General features: G+C 39.9%; 1 protein-coding gene across 1 annotated transcript in view; it reads right to left on the bottom strand.

Moving 5' to 3' along the window:
* manbal (mannosidase beta like) overlaps positions 1–12,710 on the bottom strand; it is a 38,993-nt gene extending 26,283 nt beyond the window's left edge. The window contains exons 1-2 of the mRNA XM_052031358.1: positions 12,580–12,710; positions 4,875–5,094 (exon numbers count right to left, since the gene is read on the bottom strand). Coding sequence (XP_051887318.1) covers positions 4,875–5,021 — 147 coding nt within the window. The 5' untranslated portion in view covers positions 5,022–5,094; positions 12,580–12,710. The remainder of the gene's footprint in view (positions 1–4,874; positions 5,095–12,579) is intronic.
* Positions 12,711–19,424: the final 6,714 nt, after the last annotated feature.

The following is a 19,424-nucleotide window of genomic DNA, read 5'->3' as shown; positions in this document are numbered from 1 at the left end:
ATGGGGGTTTTCCTGCAAGACAGAAAATATTTTTCTCTTGAACTAGTGAGGGAAACTAACTGTTCCCATTAGGGTCCAACATAGAACAGGTTTTGTGAGAGGAAATTAAGAGAGAGACGTTTCCGTCAAGGAGTACTCACTTTATTCAGGCTCTCAGCTAAACCACCAACCTTCGAACACACATGTATGGCAAGACAACCTGTAGTGCTAGCAGTAGGTCAGACAAGAACTGATGCAGCAAGCTGTAAGGCTTACTTTACGCATGATATCAGCAATTCATCCCAACAACTGACTGTACATTTTATCTAATTCTTCATATCTACTAACCCAAGGTGGTATGGGGAGTGAAAGAGAAATGAAAGAGAAATACTATTTATAGAGACATGAGATAAGCCCTCTGTTTGATGCCGGAAACACAGGGCCTTCTGTTTGTAAAACAATAATGAGAAACAAAAATGGATTAACACAATCCAATGTACAAAATTAAATATTGCATTCATGAAAACTGAAATATCTTTAACCTTCATTCACTCCAGTACAAACAACATAAAATCTTTATGGCAAGTATCTCTTTGGCAAATATTTTGAAACATATGTCAATCACAAATAAGCACATATCAAATTCAGAGTACATATTCATAAAACATATTTTTTGTCAACATTAAATTTCCTTTCTTTGCAATCTCAGGAAAGAGAGGAAATGCTTATATGACTGCACTAAATTGAAACCATTCAAATTGGATGCCTAAAATGCATTCATAGTTGCTCAATATTGTCATTCAGATCTCGAAGCTACTGGATTTGATCATCTTGTTTGTGTTGAGTTAGTTAATTACACCCAGTGCATAGCATGGCCACTACAATTAACTTCAGCGTTCTGGGACAAAAAGAACAGATAAAACTGGGAAATAAACTGCTCCTGATCGCTATCCAGTGGTCATTGCTGGAAGTGCACCCATGCCGCATTAAGAGAGGATTAGAGCAGACTAAACTCTGACAGCTACGCAGGTTTGAGCATCCACCAACACTTACAATATTACTCTGTGAGAAAAGCCCCATCAGTAGTGTCACATTCAGCAGTATCTGTCAAGGAATTGAACCCCACTAAATGCTGTTGCCAAGATGAGGAAAAATGATGCCAAAGCAGAGGTAAATGTAAAGTGAAGGATGGATTTCAGAGTATATTAACAATAAAATGCAGTATTTTATAACACCAGAACACTTCACTAATGCCCTAATTTTATGTTACAATACTTGGTTTTAAATGTATGATACTAAACATTTGCACTGATGTCAGTCAGCTGCCCACTTATGAGCAAATGGTATGAACCCTATGTCATTTAAACTGAAGTTAATTACAAAGGTGCCTCATACACATTAAACATGTTGGTGATTTTGGGCAATTCATGGTCAAATTAAGTCCTGTTACTTTTTCATCTGAAGAGCTAAGTGCCTTTGTAATGCAATGCCAGTATCTGCAGTAGTTAGGTGTCAATCTGAGCCTTTTGTGAAGACCAATGACCAGCACGAGATCTACTCTCAAAATTATTATGCATGATTGATCCAGACATGTGGTTAGCATCCCTTCATACAGCTGTTGCCTTTGACTTGTCACAGCTGGAAAACACCTGATTTTATGTCTAGAAACAGAATTTTAGAGTTTGTTTTGACACCTTATATTTTTAACATGCACTGCATAGAATAGCCAAATTGTGTTGATATTAATGTTCCTGGTATAAATGGTGTGAAAATAACTGGATAGGGAAAAAAAATGTGTAGTGGTTATTTCAAGATAGCAGTCAGTTTCTCCCTTTTGGGTATTGATTTCTCTGAATTTCTTTTTTTAAGCAACTCTCCACTGATTCCTTAATGGGTTACAATTTCACTGATGCCAGCAATCCTTGGGTACCACCCAAGCTCCCCTCTTCATGCACGTCCAGATGAAACTGCAAATAATTTGACTACTGTGAACCAATCCTGCCTTCACTCAGTGCCTTCAGATATGTGCACACTGAATAGTAATCAGCAGATGGTCAATTTTCACATCATTGTAACACAAAGCTGATTCTGCATTTGGTAATCAAGTACAGATCCCACCCATTGATAAAATTATGATCTAGCTTATACATACTAACTGCAGTTCTAGAAATTTCTTCCTCAAAGACTAACCGCGAAGCCAGTTAAATATTTTTGACTTCACCCATATTTACAGGCAAGATGTATACAGCTCATTAATTTTTTTTGGATCTAGGTGTCACTGGCAAGACCAGCATTTATTGCCCATCCTTAATTTCTCTTGGGAAGGTGGGGTGAACCACCTACAATTGAGTGACTTGCCAGGGCATTTAAGAAGGTCATATTTAAGAAGCAACCACATAGGTGGGTGTGGAATCATATATAGGCCAGCTATATGGAAAAGGGTTTACATTTTAATTACCTCAGCTCAGCTTTCCTTCCAAAGGTGTTTCATTCTTAGAAACTCATTGCTAACACTTCCCTGTGCCATTCAATAATTCACCCCTTGAATAAACACTTCATTTTCTTTTCTCTGCTTAATTTCCTCAGGCCGATCAATGACTCCTAGGTTAACTATCCATTGACTCCATTTAGAAAGAAATTCTGCTCACAGCAAGAATACATTGAGAAAAATGCAATAGCATTTCTCTGCACCCTTCCTTTGTGTTGCCTTGAATGATTTGTGTTGGGTTTGAATGTCTTCACAGGTAATAATACTGATATATTTGACACAGGAATTCTTTTTACTCACTGGAGAAATATATCCTACTTTAGGCTTCACAGAAAATTTCTTTCTTTTTCCGTATAGATATAATTTCAAGTTACTAATAGAAAGCTTCAACAAGGCCCTGTGACTATGTAGGTCCTTTATACTTACGTGCAATGTTCTAAGATCCGAAATTAGCTGCCAGCAAAATGTATTAATTAACCTTTATCTTCAGCTTTTCTTGATTGGAAACTCAAATTGTTTACATCTTGCCAAGTATACTGTTAAGAACTTAAAATCTTCTTCAATAACATGCTGAAAATAATACTTCTAATTAATATGTGCCAATTTGCAAGGAAATTGCTGAAATGTTTGAATAGGTCATATGAGGAAATCCATTACTCGAGGATTGTTGAATTGCCAGATTCCGAAAGAAACACCAATTCAAAAGGTCTCCCCATTGCTTTGTTCCTCTACATTCTGTCTCACTGAATCAGGAAATGGGATAAAATTTAATCCCCACATTCTGCTTTCATCCAATAAACAGTTCGGGCACAACTCCCCACCATCATAAGCCACTGACCACACTAATGGAAAATGATTAACCACTAACATGAAAGCAGACCGCTGAGTCTCCCCCTTATTATTAGGTGAAGCAAAGTAAACCCTCCTCTTTTGATTACTAAATGACAGGTGGTCCTGAGGCTAAAAGTCAAAGAAAAATGGCAATGCCCTTACACCTGTTGGATTCAACTGTTTTAATTAGTTTTTTAAACATGTATAATGTTTAATACACCTCAAGTGGCAGCACAAGGAATGGCCATTTACTAGCTTATCGGTTCGTCCACCAGGTGAGTATGTGGTTTTTTCATTGGTTGGTTTGGCCACAAGTTTCTAATAGGTTTCCTGACTGGACTATTGTTAGCTAAAGAGCATCTCTTATCTCAAGTATAAAAGGTGTCGCTTTTTGTTAATCTCTCTCTTGCTCTTCCTCCCCCCTGGCCTTAGCTCATCTTTTGTTCCTTTTGTCTCGGCTGATCAAAGCCAGTGCCATGTGCTCTGTGACTCTTTCTTTGTTTTAAACTTTCCAATAAAACTTTGTGAAGCACCAAGTTGTTTTCAATTCATTCCTGAACTCCTGAAAGAACCTGTGGATTCGAAAATAACCGGATCCAACACACCCAAAGATCAACAAAGTTCCCCTGTCCCCATCACTACATAAACCACTGCCTGAAAAACGGGTTCAGGACTTGAGCTGAAGTTTTCCCCATTCTCATCTTGCCACTGTTGCTGAAAGAAGGACACGGCAGAAAGGTGCTAGAAGGACTGAAGCAAAAGGATGGATTGCAAAATGGGAAAGCTGGGCAGCGTGCCTGCTCCCAACCTCATGCATTCCATCTCTCCAACACCCAGGTTGTCTGTCATCTGGCCATTAGGCTCACCATGGGCCAACGATGAACCTCATGCCAAATCATACAAGGAGTTCTGCCCCTGCTCACTGCTGATGGTGAACAGCAATACATCTCAGTAACAGGGGACACTCACTGAAAATTGGACACTCTACTGGGAATCCATCTTGTATTCCCAGGAAAATAAATCACAATCATGAACATCTGGCAAAAATCACACCTTGACATATTTCTGGCAGTACCCCGTCCCCAAGGAAAACCTTGCACCCTCCCCTTACCCCAGCCACCTTCTTACAATGACAATCTACTTCAACAAGCAATCTGGCTGGAGGAACTCAGCAGGTCAAGCAGCATCTGCGGGAGGAAAGGAATTGTTGACATTTCGGGTCCAAACCTGCAGGGTTTCAATCCAAAACGTCGCCAATTCCTTTCCTCCTACAGATGTTGCTCGACCCATTGAGTCCTCCAGCAGACCGATGCTCCAGATTCCAGCATCTGCAGTCTCCTGTGTTTCCGTGGCTATCTACTTGATCCCCAAGTGGTAAATCAGTAGGCACAAAGAACATTTAAAGCAACAGGGATTTTTTTTGAGCTAAACAATTTTTTTTTAAACTAAATAAACCTCAGGCAAAGCCATTGGTTGGTGGTCCGTTAACAACAGCAACTGAAAAAAGCCAACAATGGCACTGCCTCTTTCCACATTCTGAGACTAGAAGGAAAGTGTAATTGGAGGCAATTCTTACAGGTTCTGATGATTTAGAAGGCAGCAAGATTGATAATATACAGACGATTTGGAAAATTGCCGCTAGGAACAAGCCATATCGCAGGACATTGTCAAAGAAGGTGGGCTCGGGTACTTCTGGCGGTGTCAAATCAAACTCTGTAGCCATTTTTCTTCCTGTTGTCTGGAGGTCCTTTGCAGAGTTTTCCAGTATTTTGGTCTTAGCCTGTCACTGTACGTACCTACAGAGAAAGAAAAATTGGAGAATGGCTGGCTGAAACGTACTTGCATGTGGTCCAATAATATTCATGGCATCTAAAGTCAGCATTCATTTAAAGTCCACCGATTTTAAAGAATCTAATATACTACTCTCAAGTGATGCACACAACATCTTCCTCAGTTCCCACTACTATGTGCCACTGTGTGAATAGGCCTGTAACTCATGACTCTCAAGTTGCTTATTGGGATCCCTGCACAGAGGCATGGATAAATAAAGCGAGGATTTATTTAAAAACATTCATTTGTCTCCTCTTCCAGAAAAGACGCAAAAGACATGGAGAGGATGCAAAAATGTTTAGGAGAATGGCTCCAGGGATATTACAGGAAAACATTGGAGAACTTGGATTTTTCTCCATACAGCACAGAAGTTTGGAAGATGTGATGGAAGTGTTGAAAGTAATGACAGATCTAGAGAGAGAGCTACGGTTACTATTGGTGTGATCAGAGGATGCAAATTTAAAGAGACAACCAAAAAAAAGGCAAAATGAGGAAAAACATTTTTCTTGCAGCAAGTCATTAGTATCCGGAATGGATGATAAGGCCCACCCACCCCAGGTATTCTCTCTTCTCCCCCCTCTCATCAGGCAGAAAATACAAAAGCTTGAATGCACATATCACCAGGCTCAAGGACAGTTTACATCCTGCTGTTATAAGACTATTGAATGGCTCCCTTGTACAATAAGATGGATTCTTGACCTCACATTCTACCTTGTCATGGCCTGGCACCTTACTGTCTGACTGCACTGCACTTTCTCTGTAACTGTAACACTATATTCTGCATTCTGTTATTGCTGCTCCCTTGTACTGTCTCAATGTACTGATGTGAAATGATCTGTATGGATGGCATGCAAAACAAAGTTTTTCACTGCACCTCGGTACATGAGACAATAATAAGCCAATTACCAATTTCAACAAGAGATTATAAGAGTACTTTAGAGAGAATACATTGTGGACCCAAGGGAAAAGCAGGGGTAACAGGCTTGGCTGCTTTGCTCTAGCAGAGAGCCAGTAATGACTAGATGGGCAAATGACCTCCTCCTGCACTATTACTATTTTCTGATTGTATAAGAATCACAATCAGAAAATTACCTTGCCTTAATGTTAGTTGCAAGTTTTTAATCATCAAACAATGCATGCCGAATTGAAGAAACACAAACTGATATGTTCTTTAACAAGTTGCTTCAATACAAAATTCAGTACAAAACAAACCAAAATGGTCCACGTCAAAAGGCACAAAAAAATTACAAAATTAGAATGGCAAAAAATAAAGAGCAACCACACTGCCATCCATGCACTGATCAAACCCTCCTCATCTAACTTGATCAGCTTTACTTTTTATTCCTTCTCCCCATGATTTCCCTTTAATGCTCCCATATTACTTATCAATTACTCCCAATGTTAGCAAGTTCAACATTTTCATGGCTCTCTAGGTAAAGTTTCTTCTGAATTTCACATTTCATATCCTAGTGAACATTTTGTATTGATCACTTTTAATTTTGTTCTCCCCAAAACTGAAGAATACTCTCCCTATTCTAACAAGTATGTCTATTGGGTCACCCTCTTTTCAAAAGACACCCTGTCCATTCATCCTTCCCCAAAAGTAATAACCTAGCAGTTCTGCTAACATCCCAATACATATTTCTTCATGGAGACCAGATTCATGACAAAGGACTTGAAGGGTGATCTAACCAAGATTCAAAGCAGGTTTTGCAGAACTTATTTTCATTTTAATATTATTCTCTGGAAATAATCCCTAGAGCTTGGTTTACCTTTTGTATATGCCACTATCTTAGTGCATTTTTCCTCCCAGACCCCTTTTTCTCTTTCACATCATTTTAGATGTGTATTTGCCAAGTTAGATGCAACCTCGTTTCTTGCCAATCTTTAGAATCCTCTACCCAGAGGCCTGTAGATGCTGAGTCATGAAGGGTATTCAAGGCTGTGATCAAGAGATTTCTGAGCTTTAATCAAGGGATACACTATAGGGATAAAGCCATAAAATGGTGCTGAGTGGACAATCTCCCATGATCTTGTACAATGGTGGAGCAGATTCAAGCAGCCATTTTATTTCTTGCTCTTATGAAATATCTCAGCCACTGAAACTCATGCAATGATGTGCCCATGTTTAAACTTTATTAATGTGTCTTTCTAGTTCTCATTTGATGCTCCCAAACTAAGGAACTAACCTCCAAATTGAGACATTGTGTTTTTGACTCTAAATTCTAAAATATTACATTAGAATAGTGATATAAAATGTAAACCATAGCCCCAGCAGAGATAGTTTCTGAGTCCAACTAACACCACTGTAAAAGGCTATTCATTACTCCTCCCTCTTCATTTTCTATCTTGCTGTCCATTTCACCATTTGTTCCCTGGAATTACTCCAATACCATTCTGATCCACTTTACCTACCTCAGTTTACTAAATATCTCTGCTCTTCCTTCTGTTCCTGTTCTCAGGGCCAATAAACTGAATTTGTGTGCCTAGTCTTTAAGTGCTGTTTAACAAGCTTAATGGAAGTAATTACATGACAATCTAGTGGACCCAGAACAATTCAACACACATATCCATACACCTTGGCTTTAATACACTCTGGGTCAGAGTTTCCTGTGCTGACCTATTTGACTCTGTCTCATATTTTATGACATTGATGAGTAATTTGCCATTGGTTTGTCATATTAAACAAAGAAGGTATACCCCCATATTAGTGCAGCAGGTGTTAAATCCTAGAGCTTGGATAAGTTGTAAAGGTAAAAATTGCTGCATGATATTCTTTGATATATACTAAAAGGTTTACAGTCAGATGTGAAATAAGATTGTACCTCTGATTTCCAGGTTTTAAAATTATACTTGTTTCACAGATTTACCAAGAGAAAATATCTTCCCATGTATCAATTTGCATTTCATTCAAAGTAAATGGCAAAGATTTAGTGACATCATTAATTTCAAGCCTACCAAACATTAATATCTGATCTAGTAGGGGGCCACATCCATATTTCTGGATAGGCTAATGATGAAATTTTGACATAAGAAAAGGCTTGGATTCATTTGATGCCTTTCATTCCCTAAGAATTCTCCAGTGAACTTTGCAGCCTCATGAAGTACTTTTGAGCTGTTAGAACATAATAGAAAAATGAGTCTAGCTGAGCATGCTCAGCATCACACCCAAGCTGTCCTTACCTACTCTCATACACTTTCCAGCTTTGCACCAGAGACTAAGCAGGAAGTGGAACTAATCAAGAAGGGAGAAATCTGGCTGATTTTTCCTGGTCCTTAGCAGCAGAACTGTAATATTGTAACATTGCCCTGAGATCAGACAACTCAATACTGACCAAGGATTCAACTGGAGGTGTCCTTCTGTGCAACAGTCCATGAACTTGCAACAATGCTACCCTTGACAATCACATCAACACAGCCTCTGTGGCTTTATGAACTTTAACTTCCCCATGTTTCCCTTTGTACCAAGAGTTTGCAACAAAGTCAAGGCACCGCTTAACCACAGGGAACTTAATGATCTTCAATAAAGGTTATAGAAAAATAAAACAAAAACTGCAGATGCTGGAAATCTAAAATTACAGAAGATGCTGGATATATTCAGCAGGTCTGCAGCATCTGTGGGAAGTGGAACAGAGTTAATGTTTCAGATCATTCTGAAGGGTCTTCCTCCTGAAACATCAGCTCTCTTTCTGTTCTCACAGAGACAGCCTGACCTGCTGAATATTTCCAGCCTTTCCTGTTTTTATAAACCTTATAGAGTCTGGTAGCAAAGGCCACCCACAACAACCAAGTTGTGCATTACTAACTTGGAAGTTTTGAACTAAAGCCACACAAACAATAGGTGGCAGAGAAACTTCCCCAAATTTAAAGCAAGCACTTGGGAGGATAATTTCTGCACTAACAGTTTGCACATACTGCAGGTCCATTCTTTGTTTAAATTTATATCATTGTATCAATGTCAAAATTCACCTCAATGTGGAGATGATCATTCCATCCAGCTGGGGTAGGTGTACATTCATTAAATCCCCAACTTACTTTTACAATTTCAGGACACTGATTGGACAAGAATTACTGTCATTTTTTTTCTTATCATTTATTCTGTAAGCAAATCTGAGTACCACTGGACAAACAACTCCAGTTATAGACCTTTCATTTTTTGTTGCCATGAGATAAGTCAAGCAATTCGCCATAGTAGAAGTTTTAAAATGAGCTTTTCCCTTGAGTAATATTTTGGATTCACAACTTTACAATGAAATTAATATGAAATAGTCTTAAAAGGTAATTGCAGTTGCACTTTTATACAGGTTTTGATTAAATTGAGCTTTAGGAAATTGTGCCATTGCAGCACAAGAGCTAAGCAGATGGATAGATTTGCCTGCCAAGGCATTGTAAAAGACTGTGAATCAAAGAAAAGTTAAAATGGGCAATTGTAAATTATTTGTGTTCCTTTTAACAGTATGATCCATGTGTGACACTGCTTTTCATTTGTTAAATGTGATTACCTGCAAGTCTACAGACCCAAGAACATGATAACAAAAGATTGGTAGGAACAGTTCCCATCCAAATATCACATCATGTCCTTCGATATATAAATAATCTGAAGTGACATGGGAACGAGAACATTTTGTATAAAAAGTGGAAATAGTTTGTAATAATGAAGGGAATGGATGGCTTGCTCAAATGGGTTTTAACCAGAATCATCCAATAAAGAAAGTGCATTTTGCGTCACCATGCCAAATTGGTTGGCTTAGAGGAGAGAACATATAATGCTGGAGAAAACTGGAAACTTCTCCAACAAATTAAAGAAGAGGAACTGTATGTTATCTTGAATGGGAGTTAAAGACCAATGTATTTAAAACACATCCTTTAAATGATTGTTTTCTTCCCATATGATGGATTTATACTCCTATTAATTATTTTCTTACTTTTTGAGGAAAAAAAAACAAAATAAACTTCAAGGGATAAAGACCAAATGCCAGGAAGAGTCAATGTTAGAAATGACATTAGAGAGATCAAAATGAAGTTACAAGCCAAAAGGCCGATTCAACAACTCTTCTCTCAGAAGAATCTTTACTGGCCCACAGCTATTGCATTTATTACTGGCTTAATAGAGAACTGCATATCCAAGTTAGTCAGTGGTGTAAAGAATGAGGAAGCACTACTTATAGAGAAGATCCCCCCCCCCCCACCCCCCAGTACAAAACCATGCAGACCGCATTTATAGTACAGCTTCCATTTCTGGGCACTACAGCTTAGAGTTCAATTCAGGGCACCCCGGAACGTTAACCAGCATCTAAGGAACATAGAACACTACAGCACAGTACAGGCCCTTCGGCTCACAATGTTGTGCTGACATGTATCCTGCTCTAAGATCTATCTAACCCACATAGCCCCCTATTTTTCTATCATTCATGTGTCTATTTAAGAGTTAGATTACAGTGAGAAATTATATAAACTAGTCTTGCATCCTCTGCAATTTAGAATGTTCAGCAGTGATTTAATCAATGTTTTTTTGGGGGGATAGAGAGAATATTTTACTGAAGGGGGGGCAAGGGTAGAGATGTGAGCAATTGAGGACAAGAGGGAAGAAACCTTGAAATTGAAACCAGGTCATGGGGATAGGTGAGGAAACTTCATACAATTGATGGTTAAATGTGTAATCCTCTCCAAAGGACACTTGATATTAGCTCAATTAATCATTTTAAATCTGGAATCTGGAAAAAAAAACAGAATTCAGGACAGCAATTACAACAGCAGGATAACATAGATGGGCAAGTGAATTGGGGGGGGGGGGGGAAAAGAGTGGAAAAAATGCTTAAAACAAATTAACCTCATTTAATGTGCGTAGCCACCCCATCAATTACAAACAGCTCCATCAACACCATCTTTAATGGCATAAGTTCCATTTTCGCATTTTGAAAAGTTGGTCAACCCAGTCCCATTTGCATACTCCCTGCTCATAGCTGCACATCTTCCAAATGTATTTAGCCTTCCCTTAATAAAACACAAGTGACTTCTATTAATCCCTCCAACGACATATTCATCATCTGAAATTTCATTGTGCACAGAAACTTATCCTAACTACTCCACTCATTCCTTACAACAATCCTAAATAGACGACCTTTCCCTGAGTCATAATTTCTCATGGGCCTCCATTCCAGTAATGTACAAGAAATTTTCTCTCTCAAATTGTTCTTTAAATAAAAGCAGAAAATGTTGGAAATACTCAGCAGGTCAGTCAGCATGTGTGGAGAGAGAAAAACAGAGTTAATATTTCAGGGCAGACTTTTCTGATGAATTCCATTTCATTAAATGGCCATGAAAGATTAACTTTGTTTCCGTCTCCAAAGATGCTGCCTGTTCTCCTGAGTATTCCTGGGTCTGTTATTACTTCAAATTTTCAAAATCTCCAACTAGAGTTGCCATTCCTAGTACCATTGTAAAATATATGTTAATTTAAGTTTATGTTAACTTATGTTTGTCTTCATCTCGTAATATACTGTGCTGCTGCTGCAAAAAACTAATTTTCATGGCATTTATACCCTGTGTATGTATGCCCATAACAACAACAAACTTGAATTTGTACCATTGCAGTGACTGGCAGCATCCTCTGCAGTTTTGAAAGTGGTGCAGAGGAGGTTTACCAGGTTGCTTCCAGAGATGAGGGGGTTAGTTTATGAGAGATTGAGTCACCTGGGACTATACTTGCTGGAATTCAGAAGAATGAAAGGGGATCTTATAGAAACATAAAATTATGAAAGGGATAGATAAGATAGAGGCAGAAAGGTTGTTTCCACTGGTAGGTGAGACTAGTACTAGGAGATTTAACCTCAAGATTCGGGGGAGTAGATTTAGGACAGAGATGAGAAGAAACAGCTTTTCCCCAGAGAGTAGTGAATCTGTGGAATTCTCTGCCCAGGGAAGCAGTGGAGGCTACCTCATTAAATTTCTTTAAGACACAGTTAGATAGATAGTGGGGGAATTAAGGGTTATGGGGAAAAGGCAGGTAGGTGATCTGAGTCCACGGATAGATCAGCCATGATCTTATTGAATGGCAGAGCAGGCTCGACGGACCAGATGGCCTACTCCTGCTCCTATTTCTCATGTTCTCACGTTTACAGCCCTCCCTACAATGCACCCACCAAAGCCACTCAGAGCTCTCTCCCGCCCCTGCATGCGTCCCAGGGCTCCGTCACCCGGAATGAACGCTCAGCAAGGTGCGGGAGCCCGGCCGCTGCCCCACTCCCTCCCGTTTAAAGCGAACGGTAACGAAGTGGGAAGATTAGCAACAATGTGGCGGCACCAGGCCCGTCCCGGGATGGAGTCGGCCTCCCGGACAGACGCAGCGGCTTCTGCAGTCCCGGTGCAGCGGGGACCAACAGCAGCAGCGCCGGGCAGTGAACGGCCGAGCGCTGCGCTTGTACGGGGACGACTCCACCGCTGCAGTTTACCTTCGCTGGGCTCGCCCACACTCCATCTCCATTCCACGTTACTCAGGAAGCGGCGGCTCATTCAGCCTGACGGCAGGAAGTACCACCCACCCTTCTCCCAGAGCCGCTGCACTCTGAAGGTTAATTCTCTAGCAACAGCGTGTGGCAAATGAGGCAGCAGATCGCTGTGGTCTGGAATGCGCTGCCTTGTCGCCTGGTGGCAGCGTGTTCAGTCGCATTTTTCATCAGGGAATTGAATAAACACTTAGAAGGGACAAAAGCAGGCTTGTAGCGGGAGATTGGGGAAATGGGAATTGCAAAACTTCATTGGAGTAGCACGCACAAGACGGACCGATTGGCCTTCTGTGCTGTGTCACTCGATGTAATAAATCTGTTTTCAGTGTTTTATGTGTATCACACATAAAAAACATCCTGATGATTTGTAATATTGTGCAACAATTGGCTCCAAGATCGAACACCAGTTTCCAGAATCCACTGGAGAGGCATTGTTGCATTGAAAATCGTCAGTTAGATAGAGTTTGAGATTTAGTGATAAGTGCTTCACACTTTCCCATCAACTTCAGACGAATTACATTGCAGGATTGATCTTTCGCTTTGCTTTGAAAGATCCGATTAAGCTTTCTTTTCAAAGCCATGAAATTCATTTGTCGTTCAGGGCGGCACTTAGACTGTTGTCAAGTATCGTTCTTGTACACCGAGAGTCAACTAGCATTAATGTTTCTGGCGCAAATAAAAAGCACGGCGATGTCAAGAACGTGATAAGAAATGTATGACATAGGTTGGAGATATTACAATAATCGCAAAGGTCTTTGGGGTTAGAAAGAAAATTGCTTATTGCATTTTCTTTATTACGTTAGCACGAAGAAAAACAATGCTAAAATATTTACCCTGTTCATTGCTTTGATTGCTTTTATAAAATTAAAACAGATTTCTGCAATGTATACAGCTGAGACAGAGCAAATATTTTACTATGTTCAAATATTCCACATAAGCAGAAACAACGAACTGCTAAATTCAGTATCTCCAAATGTACAGCGATTAAACATCGTTAAACCAGCAGATATAACTCTGAGATGAGTAGAAACAAATGATATCACGGTGGATTCAGTAACTGCGGATATTGAAATTGTTTTCTATTAGTGGAAGAACATTGTCGTCTTGGAACTTGATGGTTAACATTTACAGAAGATTATGGCGACATCTCAGAGAGCAGATTGGGTCCAGATTCTATCGAACCACTGTAAACGCAGCGTTGAACAAAATGCGCAGTGGAAAAATGACTCGGACAATAGAAGTGAGAGAATCAATAATGGTTCTCCATTGTGGCGCTTTTCCACGTCGTATTTATCACGGCTGCAGATGTGGCTTCTGCGTTCTCTTACTCTCACGTAAATCTAGAGTTTGGAGGCGAATCAACTCTTAAGGTCAGGCGAAGCTACCTGATGAGAGAGTTTCAGTCCATGAAGTGCAGCTTCCAAGCTCTCCACCAAGTGACCGCGAATCAGAAGGCATTCCCTGAGTTAATTTCAGTATACTGCATGTTAACATGTCCAAGGATACAAGATCCTGGCGAGAGATCAGTCTCTTCACTCAGACTTTGCATTGGTTAAGACCCGAGTGAGATTGTATCTCGGCAGCTCACTGAATCTCCTATGCACCTCCAAAGCTTGTCCGAAATTGTACTTTAAAATTGTGTGAGGTTGGGGGGGGGGGGGGGGGGGTAGCCGGACCTCATAACTCTCTAGGGGAGCAGAGGTTTGCAATAATACGCAGATTATCTCATATCTTATTGATATTGGTATTCGTTTATTATTGTCACTCGTACCGAGGTACAGTGAAAAACTTGTCTTGCATACAGATCGTACAGGTCAATTCATTACACAGTGCAGTTACATTGAGTTAGTACAAAGTGCATTAATGTAACAACAGTACAAAGACTCTTAGAGCAATCCCTGCCATCCCATTCCCCTGTTTATTTCCCAGTCACCTATTCTCTCCAACATGACCATCAACTTCATGATGATGCTCCTGCCCCACCCTTTCACTAGGGGTAATTTACAGTAGCTAATTAACTGAACAAAGAGCATGTGGGAGGAAACTGCAGCACCCAGGTGAAACACACACATGTTCACGGGAAGAATGTGCAAACTCCACACATAAAGCACCAGATGTCAGGATTGAACCTGGGTTGCTGGAACCATGAGGCAGCCACACTACCTGCTGCCCCATTGTGCTCCCCTTTCACATCTGTGCAGAATTTTTGAAAATTTAGAACACAGGAGACAATTTAGCCAATGTTTGGTATTGGTATTGGTTTATTATTATCACTTGTACCGAGGTACAGTGAAAAGCTTGTCTTACAAACTGATCGTACAGGTCAATTCATTACACAGTGCAGTTACATTGAGTCACTACGGAGTTCATTGATGTAGTACAGGTAAAAACAATAACAGTACAGAGTAAAGTGTCACAGCTACAGAGAAAGTGCAGTGCAATAAGGTGCAAGGTCACAACAAGATAGATTGTGAGGTCATAGTCCATCTCATTGTATAAGGGAACTGTTCAATAGTCTTATCACAGTGGGGTAGAAGCTGTCCTTAAGTCTGGTGGTATGTGCCTTCAGGCTCCTGTATTCTTCTACCCGATGGAGGAGGAGAGAAGAGAGAATCTTGTCTGTTCCTGTAGACAAACAGCAACCTAAGCTGATCCCACCTTCTATTATACCTACACTTTGGTTCCAGTCATGATCCCCAGGGTGAAAAAAGCTATAATCATTGTGCAACTACATACCTAAGACTGGAATCTGATAGTGCAATGCTCAGGTAGTCAGCCCTTGTCACGCTATAGGCCAGACTGACTGGCACTTTGGGGTAGGGGCACTGGAACACTCTGTAACCATTTTGATGTACATTGGTTCCATTCCCTTAGCTGGTAATCTTTACTACTGGCAAAAAGTATGGGAATAGATGTTGCTGCTTTCTGATGTTGAATAACCTTGAGGTTGCTAGCAGGTCTTGTGGATTGCCTATGTATTGTTAAAATGTACATTCATTATAGCGAAAGTATATTGGTGTGCACCTAAATGCCTTTGGATGGCTCCTTAGGAAGTTTCTAGCAGCCTTTGGCTTTGGTTTATCAAATTCAATGCCCTCGTCATTTAAAAATCCCTCCGACCTATGTCTGCAAGTTCCATCAGCTCGATATCCTATAGTCTCATGATTCCAACCTCTTCACATTTTCCCTTCCTCTGTTGTACCTTTGGTGGGAGAGTTTTCTGGTTCTTTACCCAGACTGGGACACTCCCTTGTTCTCCCTGACCTCCCCGTTCCCCTGCAGCACTTTTATTTCTTTACCGGCCATCACCAAAAGGCTTCATTTAACTATTATCACCCCAAACTCTATTTTTTTCCGCATTCGCTTCTACTCTGTGGTCCAAAGATGCCTTTTCTGTATTAAAGGTAATAAATGCATGTTAATTCTCATGCTGCTCTTACTGTCAGTTGGGAAACACAGAAACAAAAGTAACTGAAAATCAAAGTGTGTAAATACTATAAATCTTCGACCTAAAATATTAACTCTTTTTCTTTTCCACAGATGCTGCCTGACCTGCTGAAGCTTTCCAGCATTTTCTGCTTTTAATTACAGAAACAAAAGTAATCCATTTAATCTCTTGTCCCTGTCCTGCCATTCAGTGGTATCATGGCTAATCTGTGGCCAAGCTTCAGTTCCCCAAATCTCCTTACACTTATGATGAACAAAAATCTATTAATCTCAGATATTAAAATCAACAATTGCTATTGGTATTGATTTATTATTGTCACATGTCCTGAGATACAGTGAGAAGCTTTTGTTCTGAGTGCCACCCAGACAGATCATGCCATACATAATTACATCAAGGGAGTAAAAAGAAAACAGAATACAGAATGTGGTGTTACAGTCACAGGTAAAGTGCAGTGCAGATAGACAAATCAACTGCAAGGGCCATGATGAGGTAGATTGGGAGATCAAGTGTTCAGGAGTTCATCCTTGCATTCAATTGACCTTGCATTCATTGACTGCCTTAGATAGAACAGAGCTCCAAACATATGCGTGTAGCAGTGTTCCTTAACTTCCTAAAATTCTGATTCTAAGTTTAAGAGTGTCCATTAGTTCCATGCCCCTCATCTTGTAGAAATCGTTCTTACTTATTCTCCTGAATATCATTAAAACAATCAAGTCACCCAAGTCAGGCTGGTACCAAGGTGGGGAGGTGGGAGAAGGTGGAGAAGGACAGAGGCACTCCTCTCAATAAGCATCTCAAATCTTATAATCTGGTTATGGACATTCACCCCACAGGTTTAAAATACTCCATATACATCCCTCCATAATTAAACCCCTGCACATACTCTTTCCCTTAACTATCTCAATCCATAGGAATAGACCACATTTGACTAATTTGTCCTTTGAAATGAACCCTTAAAACCACAGAATCATAGAAAATTAACAAGGTGGATGAGGCTTTGTCAGTGACGTATCCTAGTCCCACCTTCCAGCACTTGGCCCATAGCCCTGCAGGTCAAAGCTCTTTAGGTACACATGCAAGCAGTTTTTAATTGCGGTGAGGGTTTCTGCCACCATATTCAGTTTCAGGCAGTAAGTTCCAAATTCCTACCATTCTCAATATATTTCAGTAAGTTGCTCTTCTGTTTCCACTTTCCAAAGAAAACAACACCAGTTTATCCAGTCCTTCTTCATAGCTATGATTTTCCAGTCCTCGTAAATCTCCTCTGCACTCTGTCCAGTGAAATAAAATCTTTCACAGTGTGTGGTGACTAGAACTGTACGTGAGTCTCAGGATGGCCCTGAACTGCTATTGTATACACTTCTAGTATAATGCAGAGAGTTGTGGACACAGCTCAGCACTTCACGGAAACCAGCCTCCCCTCTATAGACTCTGTCTACACTTCTTACTGCCCCAGTAAAACAGCCAGCATAATCAAAGACCCCACCCACCCTGGACATTCTCTCTACTCCCCCCTCCCATCGGGCAGAAGATACAAAAGCCTGAAAGCACGTACCACCAGGCTCAAGGAAAGCTTCTATCCCATTGGTATAAGACTATTGAACAGTTCCCTAGTACAATAAGATGGACTCTTGACCTAATAATCTACCTCGATATGACCTTGCACCTTATTGTCTACCTGCACTGCACTTTCTCTGTAGCTGTGACACTTTATTCTGCATTCTGTATTGTTGTACCTTGTACTACCTTGATGCAGTGTGCAATGAATTGATCTGCATGAACAGTACGCAAGAAAGGTTTTTCATTGTGCCTCGGTACATGTGACAATAATAAACCAATTCCAATTCCAAATGAAGATAGGGTGAATGCATGCAGTCTTTTTCCCCAGAGAATGGGACAATAACAACATTTAAAAGACATTTGGACAGGTACTTGGATAGGAAAGGTTTAAACACGGGCAAATGAGACTAGCTTAGATGGGTATCTTGGGCCGAAGGTCCTGTTTCTGTGCTTTATTACTCTATTGGAAATGATAACTGTATGATATTCCAGGTGGGGCGTGATCAGGGCTGTGTATGTTTGTAGTGGAACATCTATGCTCTTGTATTTTAATCCTCAAATATCCATGGCTAATGAAAATCCATCCAATATAAAATTATCAAATGAAACAACATTTACTGCACCTCGTGGGAGAAGGTTTCCTGTAAACTCTTAAATTACATTTTTTGTGAAGAAGCGTTTTCTAACTTCTCCACTGACTAGCCACATTTCAGTAGTAAGGCTGAGACTCCGTAATCCTGAACTTCTCAACCAACAGACAGTCAATCTTCCGAGATCAATGTATACCTCATCAGATGTGATACCCAATATTTCTGGGCAAGAATGCTGGATTTTTGCATGCACACTTTGCATCACAATGAAATGGGTGAAATAAAATTATAACCAACTGATATCTTTTAATGGTCAGTCAAAGTATATGGATACCCATATCTCATATAAAACTAATTATTTCTTTTCAAAGGGAAATTAAATTTGCCATAATGATTTGTTAAGCCTTTCTGAAGAATATGTAAGACACACTCTGAGAATAGAGAGTACAAAAAGACTAAAGAGGCTGCAGATACTGCAGACTCTAAGAATAGCTGAGCTCTGAAAGGAGGAAGCCAGGTTAGCATTTCTGTGCAGAATGTAAGAATGTAAGATTACACTTATATTTTGCTTGTTTTAACTGTATTGGAGTATTTCCAATGGCATTACCTGATACACAGACACCCGACCTCAGAACACATGCATGGGAGATGGTTTTAAAGATCCTGTTTTCAACTATATTGTCTTTAGGGTCTTTCTAAAGATTTTGTTTTGTGAGTCTCAGAAGAATTTGCTGGCGTTAACATAATACTTACTGTAAATTATAGCACAGTATATCTCTATTTACTACATAAGTTGAGACACTCATATGTGCTATAATTTGGCCTTGAACAACCAGTTTTTATCTTAAGTGCTAAATAAATTAAATAAGCATTTGGAAGATTCTAATGGAAGATCATTTACACAAAATGTTGACTACTTTCTCTCTCCGTAGATGCTGCCAGACCTTCTATCCAGCAGTTTCTGTTTTATTAACAGTTCGGAGACTCTATATTTAATATATTTTAAGATTGTGGTGACCCTTTTGCAAGCACCATTAGCACAAGGAGTACCAGTAGCTTCAACACCCTAATAGTCATAGTATGGACAGTCACAGTAGTTAAAGCAGAAAATGATGGAGGTTGTTAGCAGGTCAGGCAATATCATGAGAGAGAACTGGATGTTACAGTTTACAGAATCTATCAGTTCACAGAAT

The sequence above is a fragment of the Pristis pectinata genome, chromosome 16 (genome assembly GCF_009764475.1).
Source record: "Pristis pectinata isolate sPriPec2 chromosome 16, sPriPec2.1.pri, whole genome shotgun sequence".
Taxonomy (NCBI): Eukaryota; Metazoa; Chordata; class Chondrichthyes; order Rhinopristiformes; family Pristidae; genus Pristis; species Pristis pectinata.
This window is presented reverse-complemented; position numbering and strand designations above follow the sequence as displayed.